Here is a 22065-nt window from a genome sequence, read left to right on the forward strand (position 1 = left end):
ACTCAAAAGAAGAGGGAGGAGGTATAGCTATAGGACTTAGACTGTAAAAAAGGTTGTAAATAACAATGATGCCCCCGCCTCTGCCTGAAAGACGCGGAAGGTCAAAGAAACCATATCCAGGAGGAACTAGTTGGTTGAACAGGAGTCCATCGTTTTGTTTGTGCCATGTTTCGGTTAAGCACAGAAGGTCCAGTTGTTTTTCTTTGATAATGTCACATAAAAGAAGAGCCTTGCTGTTAACGGAGCGGGTGTTGAGTAGCGCTGATCTGGCCAGTCTCGGGGATGCGGGGGGAAGCGGAGTGCGGTCCAGGTGCGGTAGTGAGAGGAGATTTTTTAGATCGGCGCCGGTACGTGATGGACTTACAGACGTGCGGCGAAAGGCAGGGATAGAGACTCCGCAGGCAGACGAACGTAGAGAACGGTGTCCTGTGCTGCGATGGATGTAGCGAGTCGGTCGTAAAATCCCAGTAAAACGGCAGTAATCGAATGTGTCTTTGACCAGGAAGTAGCTTTGTTTTAGTTGAAGAAGTTGCAGTGCAGTGTACCTCAGAGACATGATTGATGAAACGAGACGGGAAGGAAATCCAGAGAAGGCGGTAGCAAGAGGTGAAAGTCTTCAGTTGAGTAAGTTCACAATGCAGTGGAAGTCGCACCCGTGAACTTGTAACGTGAAGCGGATGAAAATAGATAAACTAGAAATCAGTGCAATCGAGGAGAAAAAGGGAAAAAAAACATAAATAAGTAGATAGAAATGAAAAACTGGTGAGAGGAGCGGCAGCCAAATGCGCCAGCGTTCCCTCTCGACCGGAACCGGAATGTATTATTGTACATTTCCTCAGTAAAGGGGAATATGTAAGTAGAGACTGTCCAAATTGCATTTTTGTAAGAAACACATTTCAGAAACACAACTCACAATAAAACAAACTGGCATGTTATACCACGAGTAAATAAGACAAAGGCAAAACGTAAATTCACTGGCACTTCCTGCATATTTTCCACGACCTTGCCTTCTGATCATAAAAAGTCTCAAACTCTTGCATTTTACAAGAAATTTTAATATAGCCGTTTTAAATGGGACATTTAGAACATGGCATATGAGACTAAATGGTTAACTGAGGATGAGCAGAGGGTGATCGAACCTACCTCCTGGTTATAAAAATGTCTAAAAATTCTGACACAGATGTGTGATAGACAATGGAAAAGACTATCAAAATCCTGAACTTCAGGACATTGTACTGTACCGTTTTTTTAAATACGACCCTCTGAACATGGCACGAGAGAATACATTGTCAAATGGTAAATGCAATGTTTGCTATATTTCTAGGGCCCTCCCTCCTGATTTTAAAATTATCTCATATTTCTGACATCAAGGTGTGAGACACAATATAACAGACTGTCAAAATCCTGAACTTCAGGACATTTTACGGTACCATTTTAAAAATATGACCCTCTGAGCATGGCATGTGAGAAAATGGCATGTGAGAATGCATTGGGAAAAGGTGAATGCAATTTCTGCTGAATTGCTATTGCCCTCCCTCCTGATTACAAACTCGTCTCACAATTCTGAGACTGAGGTGTGAGACACAATGTAACAGACACTTTTAAATTGTGAAGTACAAGAGATTATACTGTTACGTTTTTTTTTAATATTGACCCTCTGGCATGTGAGGACTTGTAGTCAACAAAATAGCACACATTCTGCCAATTTGCTTTGTCCCTCCTTCCTCGTTACCAAAACATCTTAGTATACCGACACTAAGGTAAATGTCTCTAAATCCAGAAGTTAAGTTGTCAAAGTATATCGGAGTCAACCGATACTGATCAGGTTCTGCTGCTGCTGAGCCCGCAGCCTTCACCATAAGGTCCAATTCCCCAAGCCTGTACCCTTCAGAAATTGCAGTATAGAATGAAAAAAACTCCAATAGATATCGGCCACTGTTGGCGATTTTCCTTTAAGAGAGATAGATAATACTTTATTAATCCCGTAGGGAAATTGACAAATGATTCTCCAGAAATTTTACGGAGTGTATCACTTTCACTGAGACCGAGGAGTGTTAAGCTGTACACGAGTCTTTGTGGCTCGGTTGTTAACAAAAAGGGTGGTGGTTTGAGCCTTCCCAGGGACGCTATGAGCCTTTTAATGTACACACCCATCTCACTTTCCCTCCACGACCGGTCTTGTACCGCAATCAAATACAGAGCCCGCAGGGGGCAGTAGGCTCGCAAATATAGCTCACTGTGTATATAATGAAGAAGCGGAGGTTAGTTTCTCATCTGCATGTTGCAGAGCCTTATGCAACTCGCAACAACAGTTGGGGTTTGATCCCTGCACGGGCAATTAGTTGAAAGACCATTGTAAATGACGTGTAACAGATTTATCCAGCTGGCTTTTATGTTTCATACTAAATTGCTATCTTGAAACCAAAATAATTAGAAATATGGAACACAACTGTTGTTCCCCATGAAGGAAAGCTGTTTTACACTGACGTCACTCCTTTTTATTTAATCCAGATTTTAAAAACAACTCCGCCCTATCAAAGGAAAATGTTACACAAAAGTTGGAAAGCACACTCTGAATCCATCTGTATATTTCATTTCCGCAATCCGTTCAAGGCTGCCTATGTTAATCGTAAGTGTATAGATTAAACATTTAATATATTGTTCAGTTTAAATCAAAATGCTTTACTACTACAAGAGAGAAGTATAGTATGGAGGATGCGACAAATGTGTGATTTCTTGGAAGAAAACTACTTTTCTTTGCGTTCGAAATTAATTCGAAACAATTGACACACAAACCCTTTGTTCCATTCTCCGCCCACTCTCGGTGTAAACAAGTCCCTCCTGGTCTCTGCTTGAAATGCACTTTCCTGCGTTTGCTTTGGTGTAACTGGCTTCCCCTGCATGGGCGAATGTGAAGAAGATCCTTAGTAAGTCATTGAAGAAAACCGAGAAGAGGTCGGAGTGGCCTCTGTCGTTCATCAACGATCCAGTCAGGCAGTACTCCTCTGTAAAGCGCCGTTCGTTCACATCGATTGGCTTTTTTTTGCCTTCATTCGTGCGAGTAGTAAAAGCAGACGCCCCTATTCTGCCGTGACCCGGATTCGAACCGGGGTTGTTGCGGACGCAACGCAAAGTACTGACCACTATACGATCACAGCGAGTTACCGAGACACACGCGGCAGGGCGGAAAGGGCTGTGCTCTCTTCGTGTGACATAATTCGGAAAAGTCCTGACGTTGCATTTCAACTGAGCCCCAGTATACATCGACCCTTCGACACTCTGAGTGACAACTCTCTTGCGTGTTTTCTCATATTTATGTAGTTTGCTTGCATGATGCCGGGAACAGCATGGTTGTTCGCTGCCATATAGTCTAGCGGTTAGGGTTCCTGGTTTTCACCCAGGCGGTTCGACTCGGTTTTGCCTCCTGCTTTCCAAAAGATCAGCACCGTGTACGAAAGAGCCGCATTAAAACTACTCGAACGTGCAAAACGTGCGAGAAGAGGGGGCGCTTGTTTCCAACCGAAACTTCTCGCGTGTGAGACGAGCTGATCATCGCTGTGGGAGGGTTACTCTGGTAGACAGGGCTGACCTTCGGCGATAGGATTTATAGTCTCCAAGATGATATTTGCACTTTCTGGAGAGGCGATTTTCTCCACTTCAGTAGCCCGATTTCGTCGATTGCGTGGAGAGGGCTGTAGAATGTGGCGCCGCCTTTCCTGCTCCGTCCATGACAGGTGTGCTGGTCTCTGGAGAGAGAGCACGGTCCATCAGCGCACTCCAATAAAGGCACTGGAAGCAGCTGAATCGCATTGGCGAAGCTCAGCGCTGGGCCGCTGGGCACGTCTTACCACTGTTTCCGTAGTGTAGTGGTTATCACGTTCGCCTCACACGCAAAAGGTCCCCGGTTCGAAACTGGGCCGAAACAGACGTCTTTTGTCGCCAGGCACAAAAGGGGATTGGGGATTCGCCTAGCGCTGTGATCGAACAGACCCACTCACCTCTTAGTGTGGCGGGATCTGCACAGTGCATGTCACAGCGCATCCTGCTTTCACTTCAATGCGCGTCCTGATGTACCCCGGTCTCCCGCGTGACAGGTGGGGACAGGTGACAGGTCCTATACTAACGAGGAAGACATCGCTCTCTCCGACCCCCGGCATCGTGTCCCGACCCACCGTGCTGGAAGCCGACGCGTGCTGTGATTCCTTTACGGAGCAGAAATGACAACCGAAGAGCCGAGAGATCATTTCAGCATTTCGCGTCTGAACGGAAAACACAAACGACCAACTCGGAATGACTTGCCTTTGACGCTTCTCAAAGCGTTCTTTGTGCATCGAACAGACCCACTCACCTCTTAGTGTGGCGGGATCTGCACAGTGCATGTCGCAGCGCTTCCTGCTTTCACTTCAATGTGCTTCCTGATGTCGAGTCGTGTACCGTGCGGAGGCTCTGAAAGCGAGAGCAATGAAAAGGTGCACGACGCTGTGAAAGAAAACAGAGAAGTGAAAGGCAGACATTTCTCTAAGGAGGTGAAAGAAAAGCTACTCCCCGTCAGGGAATCGAACCCCGGTCTCCCGCGTGACAGGCGGGGATACTTGCCACTATACTAACGAGGAAGACATCGCTCTCTCCAACCCCCGGCATCGTGTCCTGACCCAGCATGCTGGAAGCCGACGCGTGCTGTGATTCCTTTACGGAGCAGAAATGACAACCGAGGAGCCGAGAGATCATTTCAGCATTTCGCGTCTGAACGGAAAACACAAACGACCAACTCGGAATGACTTGCCTTTGACGCTTTTCAAAGCGTTCTTTGTGCACGACGACTGCGCCGCCTAGTAGATACAAATGGGTTGTACAACTTTGAACTAGCAAATGGAAGAGGGCTAAGCCCCCTCTCTTTTAGCCCAGGTTCGATCTGTCTCCCAGAATCACCAGGGCGCACACACACACACACACCCGTGCCGTTGAAGTGCTCTGCTTCATTTCTAAGGGCAACTCAACATTCACTCCTACCCCAAGTGCAGAAAAGACAGCATCCACAGCAACAACAGCTCAGGTCTCTGCACAGGAGCTAAGCTGCCCTCATCTCCTCTGCTCTGCGGCTCCTGCGGAGTGGAGTCCTGCCTGGAGCCGTGTTTGCAGGCGGCTGCTCCCCGCGCCCTGTCTGGGCGTCGTGTCCAAGAGCTCCTGGGAGGAAGAGAGAGCCCTCCCACTCGGGGGCTTTTCCACGGTCTGTGTGAGGAGGGGCGGGTGTGTCCAGTAGCTTATCGAGCGGAAGCCTGGGGCGGCGGAGAGCTGTGATCGTGCAGACCTTGAGGTGTCACCTCTTTGTCTGCTTTCCCGCCCCCCCTCCGCCCAAGCTCTGCTCCAAAGTAGCCCGGCAACCCCTCACACCTGCACGTGTCACAACCTAAGGTGCGGTCATGAGACACCCATGGGGTGTCGTTCTGGTCTTGCTAATTGTTTCCTGCCCGTCGCAGGCAGGAGTCCATGCGAGGAAGATGCGCTGGACAGAGCTCAGAGGGCGCAGCTGGGTGGCTTTCCTTCTGAGTGACGTTCCTACAACACTCTCCCGCTACTCTTGGTGCGCTCATGCCACAACACAGGAAGGCTGGAGCAGGTGGCTGTGGGCTTTGCGCACCGCCGAAATAGCTCAGTTGGGAGAGCGTTAGATTGAAGATCTAAAGGTCCCTGGTTCGATCCCGGGTTTCGGCATTTTGTTTCATCGCGCCCTTTGTTCCTCTCTCCAGCGCCACCTGCCTAAAGTGACGCGTCCCTTTCTCAGCCCGAAACGCAAGCGAGACACCAGCAGCGGTCCCTGCAGGTTTCCGTAGTGTAGCGGCTATCACGTTCGCCTAACACGCGACAGGTCCCCGGTTCGAGACCGGGCGGAAACAGCCTTGTTTTGCACGCTCTTGTACTTCACAGCGGTCTTGAGCGACCGGTCATTTGTTCCCAATGTATTTCCGGTGCCTTCGTGCACTCTTGTACCAAACGCACGTTCCTTCTGTACGCGGAGCCGATCATTTGCAATTGGGCTGTGCCGACAGACCAGGACGAGCTCTGTCGGCTCAAAAGCAGCGCAGGACCTGCAAGAACAACAGAAAGATTTGCATCCAGCGGGGGCCTCTTAGTGAGCCCAAGAGCTCATCAAGAATCGGCTCCAGCAACAGGGCTGGGCGCATTGTTCCATTCTCCGCCCACTCTCGGTGTAAACAAGTCCCTCCTGGTCTCTGCTTGAAATGCACTTTCCTGCGTTTGCTTTGGTGAAACTGGCTTCCCCTGCATGGGCGAATGTGAAGAAGATCCTTAGTAAGTCATTGAAGAAAACTGAGAAGAGGTCGGAGTGGCCTCTGTCGTTCATGAACGATCCAGTCAGGCAGTACTCCTCTGTAAAGCGCCGTTCGTTCACATCGATTGGCTTTTTTTTGCCTTCATTCGTGCGAGTAGTAAAAGCAGACGCCCCTATTCTGCCGTGACCCGGATTCGAACCAGGGTTGTTGCGGCCACAACGCAAAGTACTGACCACTATACGATCACAGCGAGTTACCGAGACACATGTGGCAGGGCGGAAAGGGCTGTGCTCTCTTCGTGTGACATAATTCGGAAAAGTCCTGACGTTGCATTTCAACTGAGCCCCAGTATACATCGACCCTTCGACACTCTGAGTGACAACTCTCTTGCGTGTTTTCTCATATTTATGTAGTTTGCTTGCATGATGCCGGTGAAGTGGAAATCTAATAAGTAAATTGATTCTTAAAAATGTAGAGAGCTTTGAAAAAATATATTGGTGCTTTTAGATAATATATTTCAAGGATGTAACTGCTGTGCTACAGTGCGTGCAGAATTTTAGAAAACAGTTCGTCAACAAAGTACACTGTTTAGGTTAGTTTAGAAGACAATGTACCAAAACAATATATGCTGTCTGGGTCATTAGAATTAGCTGAAAGTAACTGATAAGCTTTGAATAACAAATCTAGTTTTTCTTCTCTCGCTCTATGATGTAATCTGTTTTCTCTTAGAGAAAGGGGAAGTTTTAGAAGGGACCAAGTGCTGAACTTTTTTACAGCGCAACGTCTTATAAAAACCCTGTACTGCTTGTAACAAATTGAGTCTCTGGTTGCACTTTGCAGGGCTCCCAATATTGCAATATTGAAATAAAGACCTTACTCAGGTGAGAACTCTCTCTTGTGGCTTCCTTGATAGTTATATTTCCATGACAATTTGAGGGCTCGTCCGGGATCACAAACCTGAGCACGAACGGCTGCTGAAACTCCATCCGGACCCGGACAATTTTAGCAAATTGGACGAACCTCGGAGGATAAACTGTTTATCCTTCCAGAGACGCGTCTGGAGAATTGGCAGCTGTCTGACGTCAGTAAGTGATCCTTTAAAATTAATAGTTATATTTCCATGACAAGAGAAAAACCATCAACACCCCTACCACCTCCACCAATCCTAACCTTGTTTTTACTATACCCTCTGACCTTTCCCTTTCACCCCTTTGCATCCTCAGCTAACATATTTTAAAATTACAATAGACTGTATTGTATTTATGTTTAAAATTAAGGTAAATATGTCAAAATATCAAAATCCAACTGCACAGTGCTATTGTAAGAATGCTTGTCAAGTTCTCAAACAAACCTGCATTGTATTTTTAAAATATTTCAGCAGAGGATTCAACTGGAGTGTAAATGAAGATTCGACGATAATTTTTTTTGAGTGCATATGGTTTTCTGGGGAGTTGCAATGTTGGGCATTATTGGACATTTCCCGGTGACCCTGACACGTTTTAAACACTCGCATTTCCTGCAAATATTAAAATGGTTAAGGTTTCGCTGAGAAATCCAATCGACTGAAGACAATGTTTATATCGCAAAAGAACCCCGTCCCTGGGTGGACTGGAACCACCAACCTTTCGGTTAACAGCCGAATCTTTTAAGTGCTTGCAATTAAATTACGCATAGAAAAACAGCAGTACAGTTGATGTTCATGGACTGATGCACACAACTCCAGTGATAAAGCCCTTTTGTAAATATTGTAGAAGAATGTTAAAGGGCGAAACAACGCTCCAACCACGTGAATGGTAACAAGAAGGATCGTGTTCTTATTTAATATGTGCTTTTGAATTGCCTTGTCAATACACACAGGCTTTAGAGATGGACAAATAATTGAGTGAATCAAATTAGTTTTTGTTGGTCGTCTGTGTCTTCATAACTTTGTAGGTGAGAGAGAGGATTGCGAAAATGTGCAGGTGCTTCTCAGAAGTGAGTTGGTGGTATAGGTTCCTTCAAATAACTGAGCCAGTGCATCCCAAATCTTTTCAAGATGATCTGTGATCTGGTAACACATCTCCTGAAACTAACATTCGAGGTAGGAAGTGTGCTCTTAAACACCAAAACACTCAAAAAGGAAGAAGCAGATCTCTGTACACAAGACGGTAGTGCGATATTAGAATTTCAGAGTTCTTGACGGATTCAGGCTCCTTCTCAGAGGTCCTTGCTCGCCAAATAACTTTGCATCTGAGGAAGAGCACCACGGAAAAAACCCAACTCAACAAGAGAGCGCGTTGGTTGCTCTTGCTCTTAATGCAAGGAGCTGTTTTTTTTTCCTCGCAATAATAATTATTAACCAGAAACAGCAGCACAGGTAGGTCGCATTTGTGATTATGTCACTTCTCTGCTTCAGCAAGGTCAATAAAAGACTCTGAAAGTAGTAAAGCAAAACTGAACTCAAAATCATATTAGGAATTCTGAGCGATATCTCCATACAGGTATTCCAATAAGAACGTTAAAATATTTGAATATCATCTCTCTGTAGATTGCGCTGCTTTTTACCCAGAGTAAAACTATTGGATTGAAGGAATGCTAACCGCTGGGTTAAAATGTATAGTTGTTATTTGGAGAAATCTGTAAACTCGTGATCGACAGTGCTGATTATTTTCCGGAGACGGAGCACTGATGACCTATCCGAGCTAATTGATAAAGCTCACCCAGTGGATACTCTAGCAGAACGTCAAAGAACATTCACCTCTGTATCCAAAGAAACCACAGGAACAACATCAGGAAGCACAATCAATTCCCCTTTTAAATCTTTCCTGTAAGGTATGCTATGTGAATTCATGAAGTTAATCCTCTGATCTCTTTTGATCACGAACAAAGTACTTCTGATGGAGCGCTATGTTCAAAGATTTAATAAGCTTTACCCCTGCCAACGATTCGGCGTGAAGAATTAAAAGTTTCACAGACAAAAGCAGCTCACCACCACAGCCAATATTGAATGTACTGTACTTGCCGGTACACTATCATGTGCACTGCCTCAAAAGTGATCTTGGCAGATGTTGTTCCCTACATAAAGCTGAACGTGCCAAAGAGAATTTCTGTTGAGAAAACAAAATATTTTTTCTGCCTTGATGTTAAGCCTGTCTTTTAGAAAGTCTATCTCTAAACACCTCCTGCAGCCTAACAAAAAGCACTTTTACGGATCGTATTGCAGGTCTTAAAACACTAACATTTGGCAGCGGTGGGATTCGAACCCACGCCCCCAGAGAGACTGGAGCCTAAATCCAGTGCCTTAGACCGCTCGGCCACGCTACCTTCCTCCATGTCTGTCTTCCTCACATTGCTGGCTTGGACTGGGGGGCTTCAGCTCTTGTCGTCGGATCTAATGATATCATGACATGTGGAAGTGACTGCACCTTCATCTTCCGAGATGCTTTCGATAGCACAAACGCTACTTTCACCGGCACAAACATAGCAATAACGAAGGAGGTGGGTTTCATCCTTTGTGCTGTTTGTAGGGGCGCAACTCTACGTCGATCTACTGACTTGAAGAGCAAAAATCAAAATCCTCTCCTACTATTATTGCTTTTTTCATAGTTTCTTCAAATCCTTCATTTGAACGTCGATTTTGAAGGATATTGATGATAATACCACATAAATTGTGGTTTTCTTGTGATCGCCAATTTTATTCAAATATCAGCCTTTTTTACGGTTCCTTGCGTGTTTCACAAGGTATAATAGCCCCCCTCGCATCCTCAGCTAACATATTTTAAAATTACAATAGCTTATACAGCATGCATGTTTACATTTATATTCAAATTAAAGTAAATATACAAGAATACATACAGTACTAACCCAATAATTCTTGTCAGGTTCTCCAACAAATCTGCGTTGTTATTTTAACATGTTTCAGCTGAGGGTGCAAAAGGAGTATAAATGAATTTTCCCGCCAGCCATTCAAAGACCAAATTCCATGAGTGAACATTATTTTCTCAGAAGTTGCCGGCATTGGACTTTGCCGGTGGTATTGAATTATGTCCAAACTGTTGTAGTAGTTCCTTCTTGAAATTCGACACGTGCAAAGCACTCGTAATATCATAGGTGTTAAAGTTCGCTGAGTCTATTCGAGTCATGGTGTGTATCCCTGCCTATCATTGGGAGACAGGTAGCTTTTTTACACTCAGATTCCAATCTTCAATGCTTTGTGTGAGAGCTTACATAACTTTCATTTTCTCACATTTTCTGACGACTGTTCCAAAGGGGCACCCTGTGAATTCCGAATACTTTTCAAAAATCTGCCTGCATGTTTGATTATTGTCATTTCATTTAAAAAAAGTTCAATATTGATCATAACTAAAGAAAATAATGATCATGAACAAAAAAGGGATAAAGATGCGAGTCAATCTTGAATCACAGCTGGGTGACACGGGCTTCTGTTCTGATATGGTTGTATGAGAAACAGGAGGAATCGCCAATCTCCTATAGAACATGAGTTGAATCAGGAGTGAGACATTTCGTATACTCGTGCATATGTCAATGCCTGACCTACATCGTAAAACTAACATTAAGTTGTCAGAGACATTCATTTATATACAAACAAGAGACAGACCAAGTAATAATTCTACATTAGTTCAGGTGGGTAAACCTGAACTAACTAACTAATAAACCTATTAATAATTCTACATTAACGTGTCCTACACTGATCAGTCTAATTGACATGGTCTGATTCAGAGCCTGTGCAGTTCGTGCTAATTACAACAACGACAGTTCTGAACCCTCATCACCGAACTGAGCACAAGTTCAGCTGTTCTCCAGTTTTGTTACGCATGGTTTTTCATTGCAATTGAGTTCAGAGCTGGAGCTGATCTCCAGACAGTACAGTGTTTTGGGTAAGTTGTCGACGCAGGAGGCTGCAGACAACTTACCCAAAGTGTTTTCTATAGCTTTCAGGTGCAGTTCATTTATATAAAAGAATGTAAGTGGTATAAACTCAGCAAGCCAGATGGCAGTCGAACCTATAATTTCCTGACACGAGGCCTAACGCGTTATTCATTACGCCACTGACCCTGCTATTATAGTGTTAAAAAAAACGCGTTTTCTACGTCTGTTTAAAAATCACTAAAAAAGACAAAGGGCTTGTGTGTTGCGCTAAAATTACGCTTCATTTCGAATGCAAATAAAAACCGTTTTGTTCCGTGAAATCATACATTTGTCACATCCTTCATACTATACTTCTCTCTTGTATTAGTAAAGCATTTTGATTTAAACTGAACAATATATTGTAACGCAACAAGGGCTCAGGCGGGCGCCGTCACCGCATTAGGTCGGCCCCCCACCGTCGGGGGCTCGAACCCGGGACTCCCATGTCTCTCTGCAGCGACCCAGCCCGGTGAGCTAAAGAGAGATCTCCCCACAACCCACGGGCTGTGGTCCTGCTATCACAGGGAAGGGCAGTGACGTCACCTGCTCTGGTACACCGGCTCTTACACAGTGCCTGTCGGCCGTAAGCGTTACACTATGAAAGGTTTCATCTATACACTTACACATAATAAGTATACTGTAACGCTTACGGCCGACAGGCGCTGTGTAAGAGCCGGTGTACCAGAGCAGGTGACGTCACTGCCCTTCCCTGTGATAGCAGGACCGCAGCTACTGGGCTGAAGAGAGATCTCTCTTTGGCTCACAGGGCTAGGTCGCTGCAGAGAGACGCGGAAGTCCCGGGTTCGAGCCCCGGACGGTGCAGGGGCCGACCTAATGCGGCAAGGGCGCCCGCCTGAGCCCCCGTTGCGTTACAATACTCGGAAGAAGCCGCAGCTCAGGTATTACAGATATTTAAGATCGGAGGATTTAGAGTCCAGACTGCAAACCAACAGCTGACACAGGTCTTTTATAGAACCGTTTTGATTTCCTCTACTTTGTCCCCGTGACGTCATTGTCCTGCTCGCAGCCGAGCCCGACACACGTCTGGTTTCTGTCGCTGGGCGCATACCCTGCGGTCCATGCGGGTCCTGATACCCCAGTACAATGACGGGGACGCTAAACTGTAAACAGGTGCCGTCCTTCGGCTGAGACGTAAGACCAAGGTCCTGACTCTCTGTGATCATTCAGGAGAATGGTGGTGGTGGCGGGGAGTCCCCATTACCTGTAAAGCGCATTGAGTGGAGTATCCAGAACAGCGCTATATAAGTGTAAGCAATAATGATTATTATTATTATGTAAAATGCAATAAAAAATAAAACAAAATATCAAACTTTGATTCAAAATAGATTAATATAAAACTGATAAAGCTAATGCTTTTTTCAGGGCTATATCTACTTTTTTTTTTTAAAAAGCGAAGTCTGTCGCGACTGAAAGTTAGAGAAGGTATACCAGCGGGTGCCTTCATATCGTGAGCGTCAGTCTCGCCCGTAGCTGCGAGAAGGTTAAAAGCGCACAAGTGATTTGTCTTTCGTCAAAGTAACTGCCGGAGCAGTAAGATGCAGAGCACAATCCAGCAGCTGTAGACGATGTTCGGGGAAGAGCTTATTCTGTTTTCAGCACAGGGAGTGAGAATGAGCTCAGTCCGGCTCCCAGCAGAATCCATCCTGGTTTGGTTACAGTGAGTCTGAGGCTCTTTGGATCGTAACGTAAAAAAAAACAATTGCTCACATCGTGTGACTTCCAGGAAGGAAAGATATCACTTAAAAAAATCAGAACTGAAGATTTGGATCCGGGGCCTCATACTTATAAAATTATTAAAATAATAATTATCAAAATATCAGATTGTGTTTCTGCAAAATTTCGTGCACAGTACGCCATTTTTATCTAAAACAGTCACAACGAGGGCTTTACACGCAGTCTGGGGTATTTTCCCCTTTTATATTTTTGCCACTTTATATCGAACCTGTTATACTCCCAGAAGTGCACAGTAGCTTGTACTTAATAAAAATGTACAATTCACCGCTGGTATAAACAGATGTGTGCCGTGTTTGCCTTTGTAAGCATTTGTTTAAAAAATAAGTTCACAATACGATAAAAACACAGAAAGCACAAACTTTATAATACAACGATACAAAATCAATACCAAATCATTATGCCAATTAAGTAACTATCCTTTGAAAACAGAGAACACCTTTATATCTACAAAAAACTTGACATTTGTATGTATTTTTGAATTACAAAGCAGACAGTGTAGTCCCTTAATTCAAAGATCAGATCTTGGCAAAAAAAAGACAATCAGACGTGGGCTGAATTCGGAACAGTAGCCTTTGCTTAGTCGATTATTGAGCTTTTGATCAATGTCTGAATAAAACAGAGTCGCTTTTTTAACTCTTTGATTAAATTACATGAAAAGCACCTTCCTTCGAGCCGGAATCAAACCAGCGACCTAAGGATTCCCTGTTGACTCCACTACAGTCCTCCGCTCTACCAACTGAGCTATCGAAGAGATGCTGTGGCATTGCTCTCTGGCACATACTGCCCAATGAAGTAAAATGTGAAATGGGTGATTTAAATCCCACTTCGACATCAAGTTTCCAACTCGTTTCCTTAGTCCCATTTACCTTGAATTTAAGCCACGAACCAGGATTCTACTGTATAAACTTCCAGGGATATTACAAAATGTTTGATGGGGCATCAATCATTCCAGGCGGAAATTGATTCCTTTTTTTTCTCGAGGGATCATATTAAACATTTCATTAGTATCGAGAGGAGGATCACCAGTAGACACAAAACAAACAGTTCCTTTCTGTCTTTATTAGAAAGTAGTGTTTGTGCTACATTAATAATATTTTCGTGGAAATAAAGAAGTTGTAAATTTTAAAAATTTATATTTGAATCGAAATGTGGTTTTGAGTTAAATATTAGCGTGTTCATGTAATTAGTTTGTGTTTGTCATTACTATATATATTGCCATGTTACTAGAATTTGTAACTGAAGTTTACTAGTTGTGTTTTTTATGATGATTAGACATTTGAATACAATATTGTATATAATGTATAATTTGAACTACATATTGTTCAGGTGTGAATAATTGTATATTTTAAGAATACATTTCTAAAACAAATCATTGGCTTTATTTACTAGTTTCTACACCTATAAAAATCTTTCTTTGATGTATAATAGACATCAAAGAAAGATGTCTATTATACATCAAAGATGAGCAGTGTGTGTCGTGTTCACAGCTGATAACTAGAAGATGTCTGGAAGAGGCAAAGGCGGAAAGGGACTCGGGAAAGGAGGTGCTAAGCGTCACCGTAAGGTTCTCCGCGACAACATCCAGGGAATCACCAAGCCCGCAATCCGCCGCCCGGCTCGCCGTGGGGGAGTGAAGCGGATCTCCAGGCTGAACTACGAGGAGACCCGCGGGGTGCTGAAGGTGTTCCTGGAGAACGTCACCTACACCGAGCACGCCAAGCACGCCAAGGGGAAGACGCGCTGAAGCGCCAGGGCCGCACCCTGTACGGCTTCGGAGGCTAAACAGGAGCGGAGCTTCACTACCGGACCCCGACGTATAAACCCAAGTGACCCAGTGACATTTGTCACTGCTGAGGTTGCTTTATGGGTCTATTTTCTATACTGTGCTGATCAATTGGAAATCAAATGGCAAAAAAGACCCGTTCCCGCACCTAAGGTCAAATATTAGGAATCAAAACTGCTTGAGTGTATGGAAGCACACAGCTTTATCAAGATTTCCAAGTGCAAGATCTTTTTATTCATAAAAGACCCTATTTATGTTGTATGAGAAATATTAATATTAATACAGAATCCTTTTTCACCAAATAAATGGGGTTCCTGACTTCAGAAAGCCTTCTAGACAAATACTAAAAGAGCAAAAATTCAATTTGGTAAATGAAATGAAAACACATACCCTACCAAACCTTGAGTACAGGCCATTCAGGATGATAATACAAAACCATTTATAATTCAACAAATAAAACCTGTCAACTGGTAATCACCACTTATCATAAAAAAATAAGTAGCAATACACAGTAGGGGACTCTTGGGTGCAAGCTAAATCCATGCAAGAAGGGGTTTAGTGTTATATTTCCAAATCAGATATGCAAATGAGAGATCTGGCCCAGCCAATCTCAAAGCTCCCATGGTATGGAATGGAGCTGCTCCCCTCTTCTAGTTATTCACACTGGAGTTAGGTTACATATTAGCACATTTCATCTAACAGTTGCTCCAGAAACAAAAACGTAAACAAATGATTTGGAATGTGACCACACCTATGAGAATGTAGTTCAACAGATAACTTGTAAACCTTGTCATAAGATGTTTTTTGTTCTACAAAATATACTTTATTCTGCAAAAAAAACATCTCAAAAGGAACATCTCACACATATTAACACTCCATGTAATAAAAAACAACAGCGGAACGGAGATTGATTGTCCGTTATCAATCTTTGCGAGTGGGGGTGGATTTGCGCAATTAAGAGAGTCCCTCCAAATCTACCACTTGCTATTGTCCTTTAATCTCTGTATAGGGCCCAAAGTCCATTCCAGCGCTCCCTCGCCGTGGGGAAACCCCATTTGGCGACGTGGTGCTTCGTCCTCCTCCTGAGGTCCGCCAGGATCCTCTCCTCCAGCTCCCTCGCCCCCCACTTTATGTTGTGCCGGATGAGAGTGTTCCTCACCTTCCACAGTCCTTGTTTTGTGAGGGACAGTAGCATCCCCCACAGGTCCTGTGTCCCCTTGTCCAGTCTGGTGGGTGCCAGCCCCCAGCAGAATGTACTGGTAACTGAGCACTGCATCCTTTCCCAGGAGTTGCATAATGTTGTCCATTCTGCCCCACACCACCTTGGGGAAGAGGCAGCTCCAGAACACGTGCTCCTGAGTCTCCTCGACAAAACACGTGTCCCGGGGGCAATGCGGATTCCTGGTTAGCGAGTGTCTGTAGAGGACCTCTCTGGTAGCCAGTCTCTTGTGCACAGCCATCCAGTTGAGGTCCTTCAGTTGGTTGTCAAGTTCTTTGGGCTGTGTCCTTTCCCAGACTTGTCTGGGAACCTGCAGCCTTTCGTCAGCGACCAAATGCCCCCTCACCTCTTTGTACAGGGCTCTGTGGTTGGTGCAGAGCTCTGGCTGTCTCGTGGCCTCGTACCTCCTGCTCCACTTGACAGCGTGGGTGTAGAACTTCGGTCGCCTCTCTGCCTTGGGCCCAGTGTTTGACCACTGGACCAAGTGCCTCATCGGGACGGAGAGCCACAGCCTGACAAAGTACTGGTACTTGTGGCCAATGGGCTCCTGCAGCGCCCGACAGAGGTTGCAGTAGAAGATGCAGTCGAGTTTCAGGGGGAAATGTGGGACATCTCGAACCCCTTCCTCGACCGGCTGACACATCCGGTTTTCGAGTGATGTACTCGTACTTGCCGCCCCAGACGAGGCCGAAGATAATCCCTTGCAGCGCTCGTCTGAGTCTGGCCGGCAGCGGGTACACCACCGCCAGGTAAACCAAAGCCGGCAGGATGTCTGCTTTCAACACCATCACTTTCCCTGTGTAGGACAGCGACCGCGTTTTCCACAGACCCAGCTTCGCATTCACCTTGGCGATCCTCTTGGTCCAGTTGTTGGTCTCATTGTCCTGGCTCTGGAAGGAAACCCCCAGTATTTTGAGGGGCTCCGTGCAGAGCTTGAGACCCTCCGGTGCTGTCGTCCTGTGCTTCCAGGGCCCGAAGAACTTCAGTTTTCTCTTTCGGCGGTTGAGTTTCGACCCCGAGGCTCTGGAGTACTGCTCCATGACCTGCAGGGCCCTCCTCAACCCCCTGTCCGACCTCAGGAACAGCGTTGTGTCGTCGGCGTACTGGGAGATCTTCAGGGTTTCCCCCGCGCCTCCCGGTATCTCCAGGCCGTCGATGACAGGGTCCCGTCTCACCGTCTCTGCTAAGGGCTCTTGAAGAGGAGATGATGCCCTCCCTCATGGTGTCTCCGAGTTTCCCCCGGCGGAAGATCCACTTCCACCAGATCTGCCGCCAGGGTGTCCCAGAAGCAGGTGTAGAATTTCTTGGGGAGTCCGTCCAGCCCTGGCACCTTGCCATTCTCCATGGACAAGAGCGCCGCCTTCAGCTCCTCGGCCGCGATCGGACCCTCCAAGTCCTCCCTCACCTCCTCCGGTACTCGTGCCTTCAGCTCTTCCAGAAAAGCATCGCCTGCCTCCACCTCCGTCTGCTTTTCTGAAAAGAGCTCTGTGTAGAAAGCGGTGGCCGCTTCTACCTTGTCGCTCTCGTCCAGCACTTCCTCTCCATCTCCCCGTCTCAGGCCGTGGATCACCCTCTTTTTCTGAGCTCCTCGGACCTGATTGAGTTTGCAGAGCCTCTCCTTCAGGTCCCGTGCCCGGGCTGAATTGAAGGCTCCTCCCCCGTTAGCCGAGCTGTACTCCTCCTCTAGTTGTCTCTGGAGTCGTGCAGCTTCCTTCCTCTCCCTGGCCGCCTTCCATCTACAGTACGTCTGCGCCAGGGTTCGGGTCCTGTCTTTCACCGACTCCCACCATTCCACCATGGAGCTGTAGCCGTCTCTCAGATCGACCCAGCTCGCGTAGTCTTTACGGAACAGTGCCTTGAAGTCGTCTTCCTCCAGTATCTCCCGGTTCAGCTTCCGGTACCCACGACCGAATGCCGGCAGGTTGGTGTTAGCCACCACCGTCAAGCGCTCGTGGCTGGAATACCACTCCGGGGACACCGTCGCCGACTCCAGGGAGCAGGTCGTGTGCAGAAAGATGTAGTCCAGGCGGCTGCACACTCCCCGGGAGTTTTTCCATGTCGTTCCGGCGTCGTTAGGGCGGCACCGTCTGAAACCGTCTACCAGGGAGAACTGCTTGAGTAGCGACTCCAGCTCTGCCGAGCTAGCGTCGCTCCCCTTCTCCCGGTCGACGTTGAAGTCCCCGCCAAGCACCACCTGTCTGTTGGTGGTGCAGCAGCTGGCCAGGTCAGCAAACACTTCCTTCCGGATAGAGGGTTCCGTCGGAGCATAGACGTTAATTGCTCTCAACTTCTGCCCCCTCCAGTCGATGTCTGCGACCAGGATCCGGCCCTGCACCACTGAGAAGGAGGAAACCAGCGTCATCTCTGGGTTTCTGAGGAGGATTCTCACTCCGGAAGAGTGGACCCCTCCTACGCTCCAGCATGATTCTCCCTTCGTCCATTCCCTGGTGAATGTCAGCTTGTCGCTTTCATCCTTCAGGTGGACCTCCTGTAAGAAACAAACTGAGAAAGACTTTGAGACCAGATCATGAAAGACTCCCCATCTTTTCACCGGGTCTCTTAGCCCTCTCACGTTAGTTGTTAGAAAGGTAAGTTTCACAATCATGATTAAACAAGTGAAAGTTGAACCTCCTCTCTTTGTGCTTACAGTGGAAACTTGGGAGTCTACATCTGGGCACTGTTTATCCTAGATGTAACTCCTCTCGTTCGGGTCCTGGGGGGAATATGCTGGGCTCCCTCCAGGTCTCGCTGGGGACTGAAAGGTAAACATGCTGGACAGGTCCAGCCCTACCATCAGTCCCAGCTCCAGGGCGGCTTCAAAGTAATCTTGTCTTCCTCGAGGATACTCTCCGCCACCGCTTCGGGAAGGCTTTTTTCTTCCCTTTCTCCAGGAGTTTCGGGGACCTCCAGTTGCTCCTGGGCCTTGGGGGAGGGGGGCTCCACTTCCTGGGCTGCCTCTTCCTGTTGTTCCTGGGCCTCAGGGGAGGGGGTTCCGACTTCCTGGGCTGCCTCTTCCTGTTGTCCCTGGGCCTCGGGGGAGGGGGTAACCTCTTCCTGGGCTGCCTCCTCCTGTTGTCCGTGGGACTCGGGGGAGGGGGGTTCCGTTTCCTGGGCTGTCACTTCCTGTCATCTTTGGGCCTCGGGGGGGGGGGTTTCCATTTCCTGGGCTGCCTCCTCCGGTTGTTCATGGGCCACGGGGGAAGAAAGTTCCGTTTCCTCTAGGACGAGGAAACGGTTCTCCCTTACCACTGTAGGAAAACCGGCTCAGGGACGCCAAATATGTAAGAAAACCGGCTCAGGGACGACAAATATGTAATCATAGTGGCTCTCTGAAGGCACGAGATTCATGAATCTTACTGAATCTCGTGTTGCCTGTTTTTACCTGGAGGAACTTCAGCTCATTGATTGGCTGAAAGTTCCATGGGCACCAGAGTCCCACGTGGGTTACTCGGCCCTACCAGTCCCTGATTGGTTGATCAAGGTGAGATATGAGTCACTTACTCCTGACACTTAGGAATGCAGTCCAGATGTCCAACTGGCACTCCCTAGACAGATAGGCGCCAATGGGTGACCATTGATCATGATAGCCAGGCTTAGCTAAGTGCATCCCCCTTTGGGAGCTGTCCTTATCAAAAGAAAACATCTTAAATCAGCCTGCATGAATAGTTTCTCTGTGGCTGCACCACAGAGATGAACAGAGAAATGGGGCCTCATTTGGGAAGCTCAGAAACACTTAATTCTGCCTTATTATTAAGCCTCGCCGCTACACCACTCTTTTCTTTTGTCCTTCCGAAGGTGGATCCTCTTTCCCTTCTTGCTGGGAGTTATCCAGGGCCCTTCCTCCTGTCAGCCATTTTGTCCGTCGTCCTGGCTGCCATCTTGAGGCACTGGTGCGGCTGGGGTGTGGCCTCGGCAGTTTCGGTTCTCTGTGGGGGAGGTGCGGGTTCTTTGTTCTCACCTCTCTCCCTTTGTCTTGAGACCGGTTTCTGCTGGTCGGCTTCCACCACCTGCGCAAACGAAGGTTTGCTTACCTTGCATTAGTGAAGGAGGTGTCCCTCGGCGCCGCATCCATCGCACTTTTTGGCTGCCCGGCAGGTTTTTGCCAGGTGCCCCTCTTTGTTACAGTTGTGACATCTGACGATGTCACACGTGTTCTCCTTGTGGCCGGACTGTCTGCACTTCTGCACTTCACAGAAATCCGGCATCCTGGGGTAGTAAAGGTACCCCCTGTCGGCTCCGATGTTGAAGCGGGCCGGGGGGTGCTGGAAACCGTCGACGCCCTCTAGGTCCTCTTTCAGGAGGACTCGGTACTGGCGTTTGCCGTACCAGACGCCGCAACTGTCCCTGATCTCCGTCGGTTTGCCCACCACAGTTACATACCTCCCTAGGTACGCTGTTACCAGTGCCATTGGTACGTAGGGGTTGTACGTGAGGATTGTGATGGTCCTCTGGTTTGTCTTCCTCATAGGCTCCGGCCTGAAATCAGAGAAACGGGGGTGCTTACCTTTTTCTCTGATCATTTTCGTTGCCTTTTCATATGAGGCGTCCGTGGCTATGTAGGCCTCCATGTATCTCTCTGCCTTGTTGTCTTGCAGGCAGTAGAGATCTCCGGCCACCAACTGCAGGATCCCTCTCAGGAAGGTAATGAAAAAGGATTTCGCAGTTGGCATCGTCTCTGTTTTCTTGGTCCAGTGGAACCGGATCAGTGTCTTCTTGTCTGCCATCTGGAAAGGAGAAAAAAGAAAAAAGGAGAGAAAGAGAGAGAGCAAGGTCCTGTGGAGAGGAGGGTTTAGCTGCTAAAGGAGCAGCGAGTGAGCCCTGGACTTTGTCCTTGTGGGCAAAGCCCAGCTAGGTGCAGGCGCAGGAGGAGAGAGAGAGAGGGAACGGATAGCGCTTCTGAGTCTCGAGGAAGAAAGCAAGCACCGCGGGCAGGCCACGAGTACCTACTCCCAGCCAAGAGGCCAAGGAGGTGGAGCAAGAGAAAGGGGGAGGGGAGAGGAGAGAGCAGAGAGAGAGAACGTTGCTGCCGGATCCCACCCAGCTCAGCTGCTGCTTGGCCTTAACACCCTAGGCTCAACCTAGGGCGATACCAGCTCAAGCACTCTTCAGGATCTTCGATCGCCTTCTAGAACTTTGGAAAGACAAGAACTGCGGGCATGCCACTTGAACTTGATCTTAGCCAAAAGGCCGATAAAATTGGATTCCAGCTCACTGGCCCTGCAAAACTTAGTTCAAGACTTTAAACTCTCAGACACATATAGATGTATATATCCCACAACAGCAGGATATACATGGTCAGGGAGGAATAGCAGCTCCAGAATTGACTATTGCTTTGTCTCAGAGAGAGTGAAAGTTGTTGGGGTCACTCTTCAGCCTGTCTTCTTCTCAGATCATCAGGCTTTAGGGTGTAGAGTGGAACTCCAGGGCAGGACTGTCTTTGGCCCAGGCCTCTGGAAACTCAACACAAAGCTGCTAGAGAACGAGGGGGTAGTATCCCGCTACAAGGAGAAACTATCACAGTGGCTGTCCTTGCAGTGTCTGTACGGGTCAGTAAGAGAGTGGTGGGAGGAGGTGAAGGTGAGGACAAAGGCCTTTTTCATGGCTGAGGGAAGGAAGGCTGCTGCCAGACGGAGAGGAGTGCTAGCCAGGAAACAGAGGCAGCTGCAGCGTCTCTACACGATGCTGCACAGTGGCTTCGATGTGCTTGAGGATATCACCCTTTTAAAAAAGGACATCCGGAGCATAGCCGAAGAAAGCAGTCGAGGAGTGCTGTTAAGAAGCAGAGTGCAGTTCTTGGAAGAAAATGAGAAGTGTCCTCGCTTCTTTTTCAGGAAAGTGGTAGGCTCCAAGTCTGTCATGGAAAGTGTAGTTGATGAGGAGGGAAGAGAGAGTACAGAGCCGAGTGCTATCCTCTCCTGCATCAAGGCCTTCTTGTCACGGACGTCCAAAGGGACTAACTGTGGGGAGCAGGAGTGCGGAAAAAGACCCATATGCGTAGCGGCGAGACGGGAAAAAGGCCCGGGCTCATTAGTGCAAAGAGTTCAGGAATGCCGTATAGAAACCTGTGCCCTCAGGGAGCGGACGTGGGGCGCCCTGGTGCTAGGCGGGTC

The 22065-nt window shown here is 47.3% G+C and overlaps 1 protein-coding gene and 5 non-coding genes across 6 annotated transcripts; 2 read left to right on the plus strand and 4 right to left on the minus strand.

The window, feature by feature from the left end:
* Positions 1-4541: 4541 nt before the first annotated feature.
* Positions 4542-4613, minus strand: trnad-guc (transfer RNA aspartic acid (anticodon GUC)). Its single transcript has one exon. It is a non-coding gene; the product is annotated as a tRNA-Asp (tRNA).
* Positions 4614-5639: 1026 nt separating this feature from the next.
* On the plus strand, positions 5640-5712 carry trnaf-gaa (transfer RNA phenylalanine (anticodon GAA)). The gene has a single exon. It is a non-coding gene; the product is annotated as a tRNA-Phe (tRNA).
* A 3799-nt stretch (positions 5713-9511) lies between these two features.
* trnal-uag (transfer RNA leucine (anticodon UAG)) lies at positions 9512-9593 on the minus strand. Its single transcript has one exon. It is a non-coding gene; the product is annotated as a tRNA-Leu (tRNA).
* A 4022-nt stretch (positions 9594-13615) lies between these two features.
* Positions 13616-13704, minus strand: trnay-gua (transfer RNA tyrosine (anticodon GUA)). The gene is given in 2 exon segments: positions 13616-13652; positions 13668-13704. It is a non-coding gene; the product is annotated as a tRNA-Tyr (tRNA).
* A 750-nt stretch (positions 13705-14454) lies between these two features.
* Positions 14455-14735, plus strand: LOC148662908 (histone H4-like). The gene is given in 2 exon segments (XM_088633021.1): positions 14455-14686; positions 14689-14735. Coding segments are annotated over 2 exon segments (279 nt in total).
* Positions 14736-15041: 306 nt separating this feature from the next.
* LOC148662909 (U7 small nuclear RNA) lies at positions 15042-15097 on the minus strand. Its single transcript, XR_015939016.1, has one exon. It is a non-coding gene; the product is annotated as a U7 small nuclear RNA (small nuclear RNA).
* Positions 15098-22065: the final 6968 nt, after the last annotated feature.

The sequence above is a fragment of the Lepisosteus platostomus genome, chromosome 5 (genome assembly GCF_059453375.1).
Source record: "Lepisosteus platostomus isolate fLepPlt1 chromosome 5, fLepPlt1.hap1, whole genome shotgun sequence".
Lineage (NCBI taxonomy): Eukaryota > Metazoa > Chordata > Actinopteri > Semionotiformes > Lepisosteidae > Lepisosteus > Lepisosteus platostomus.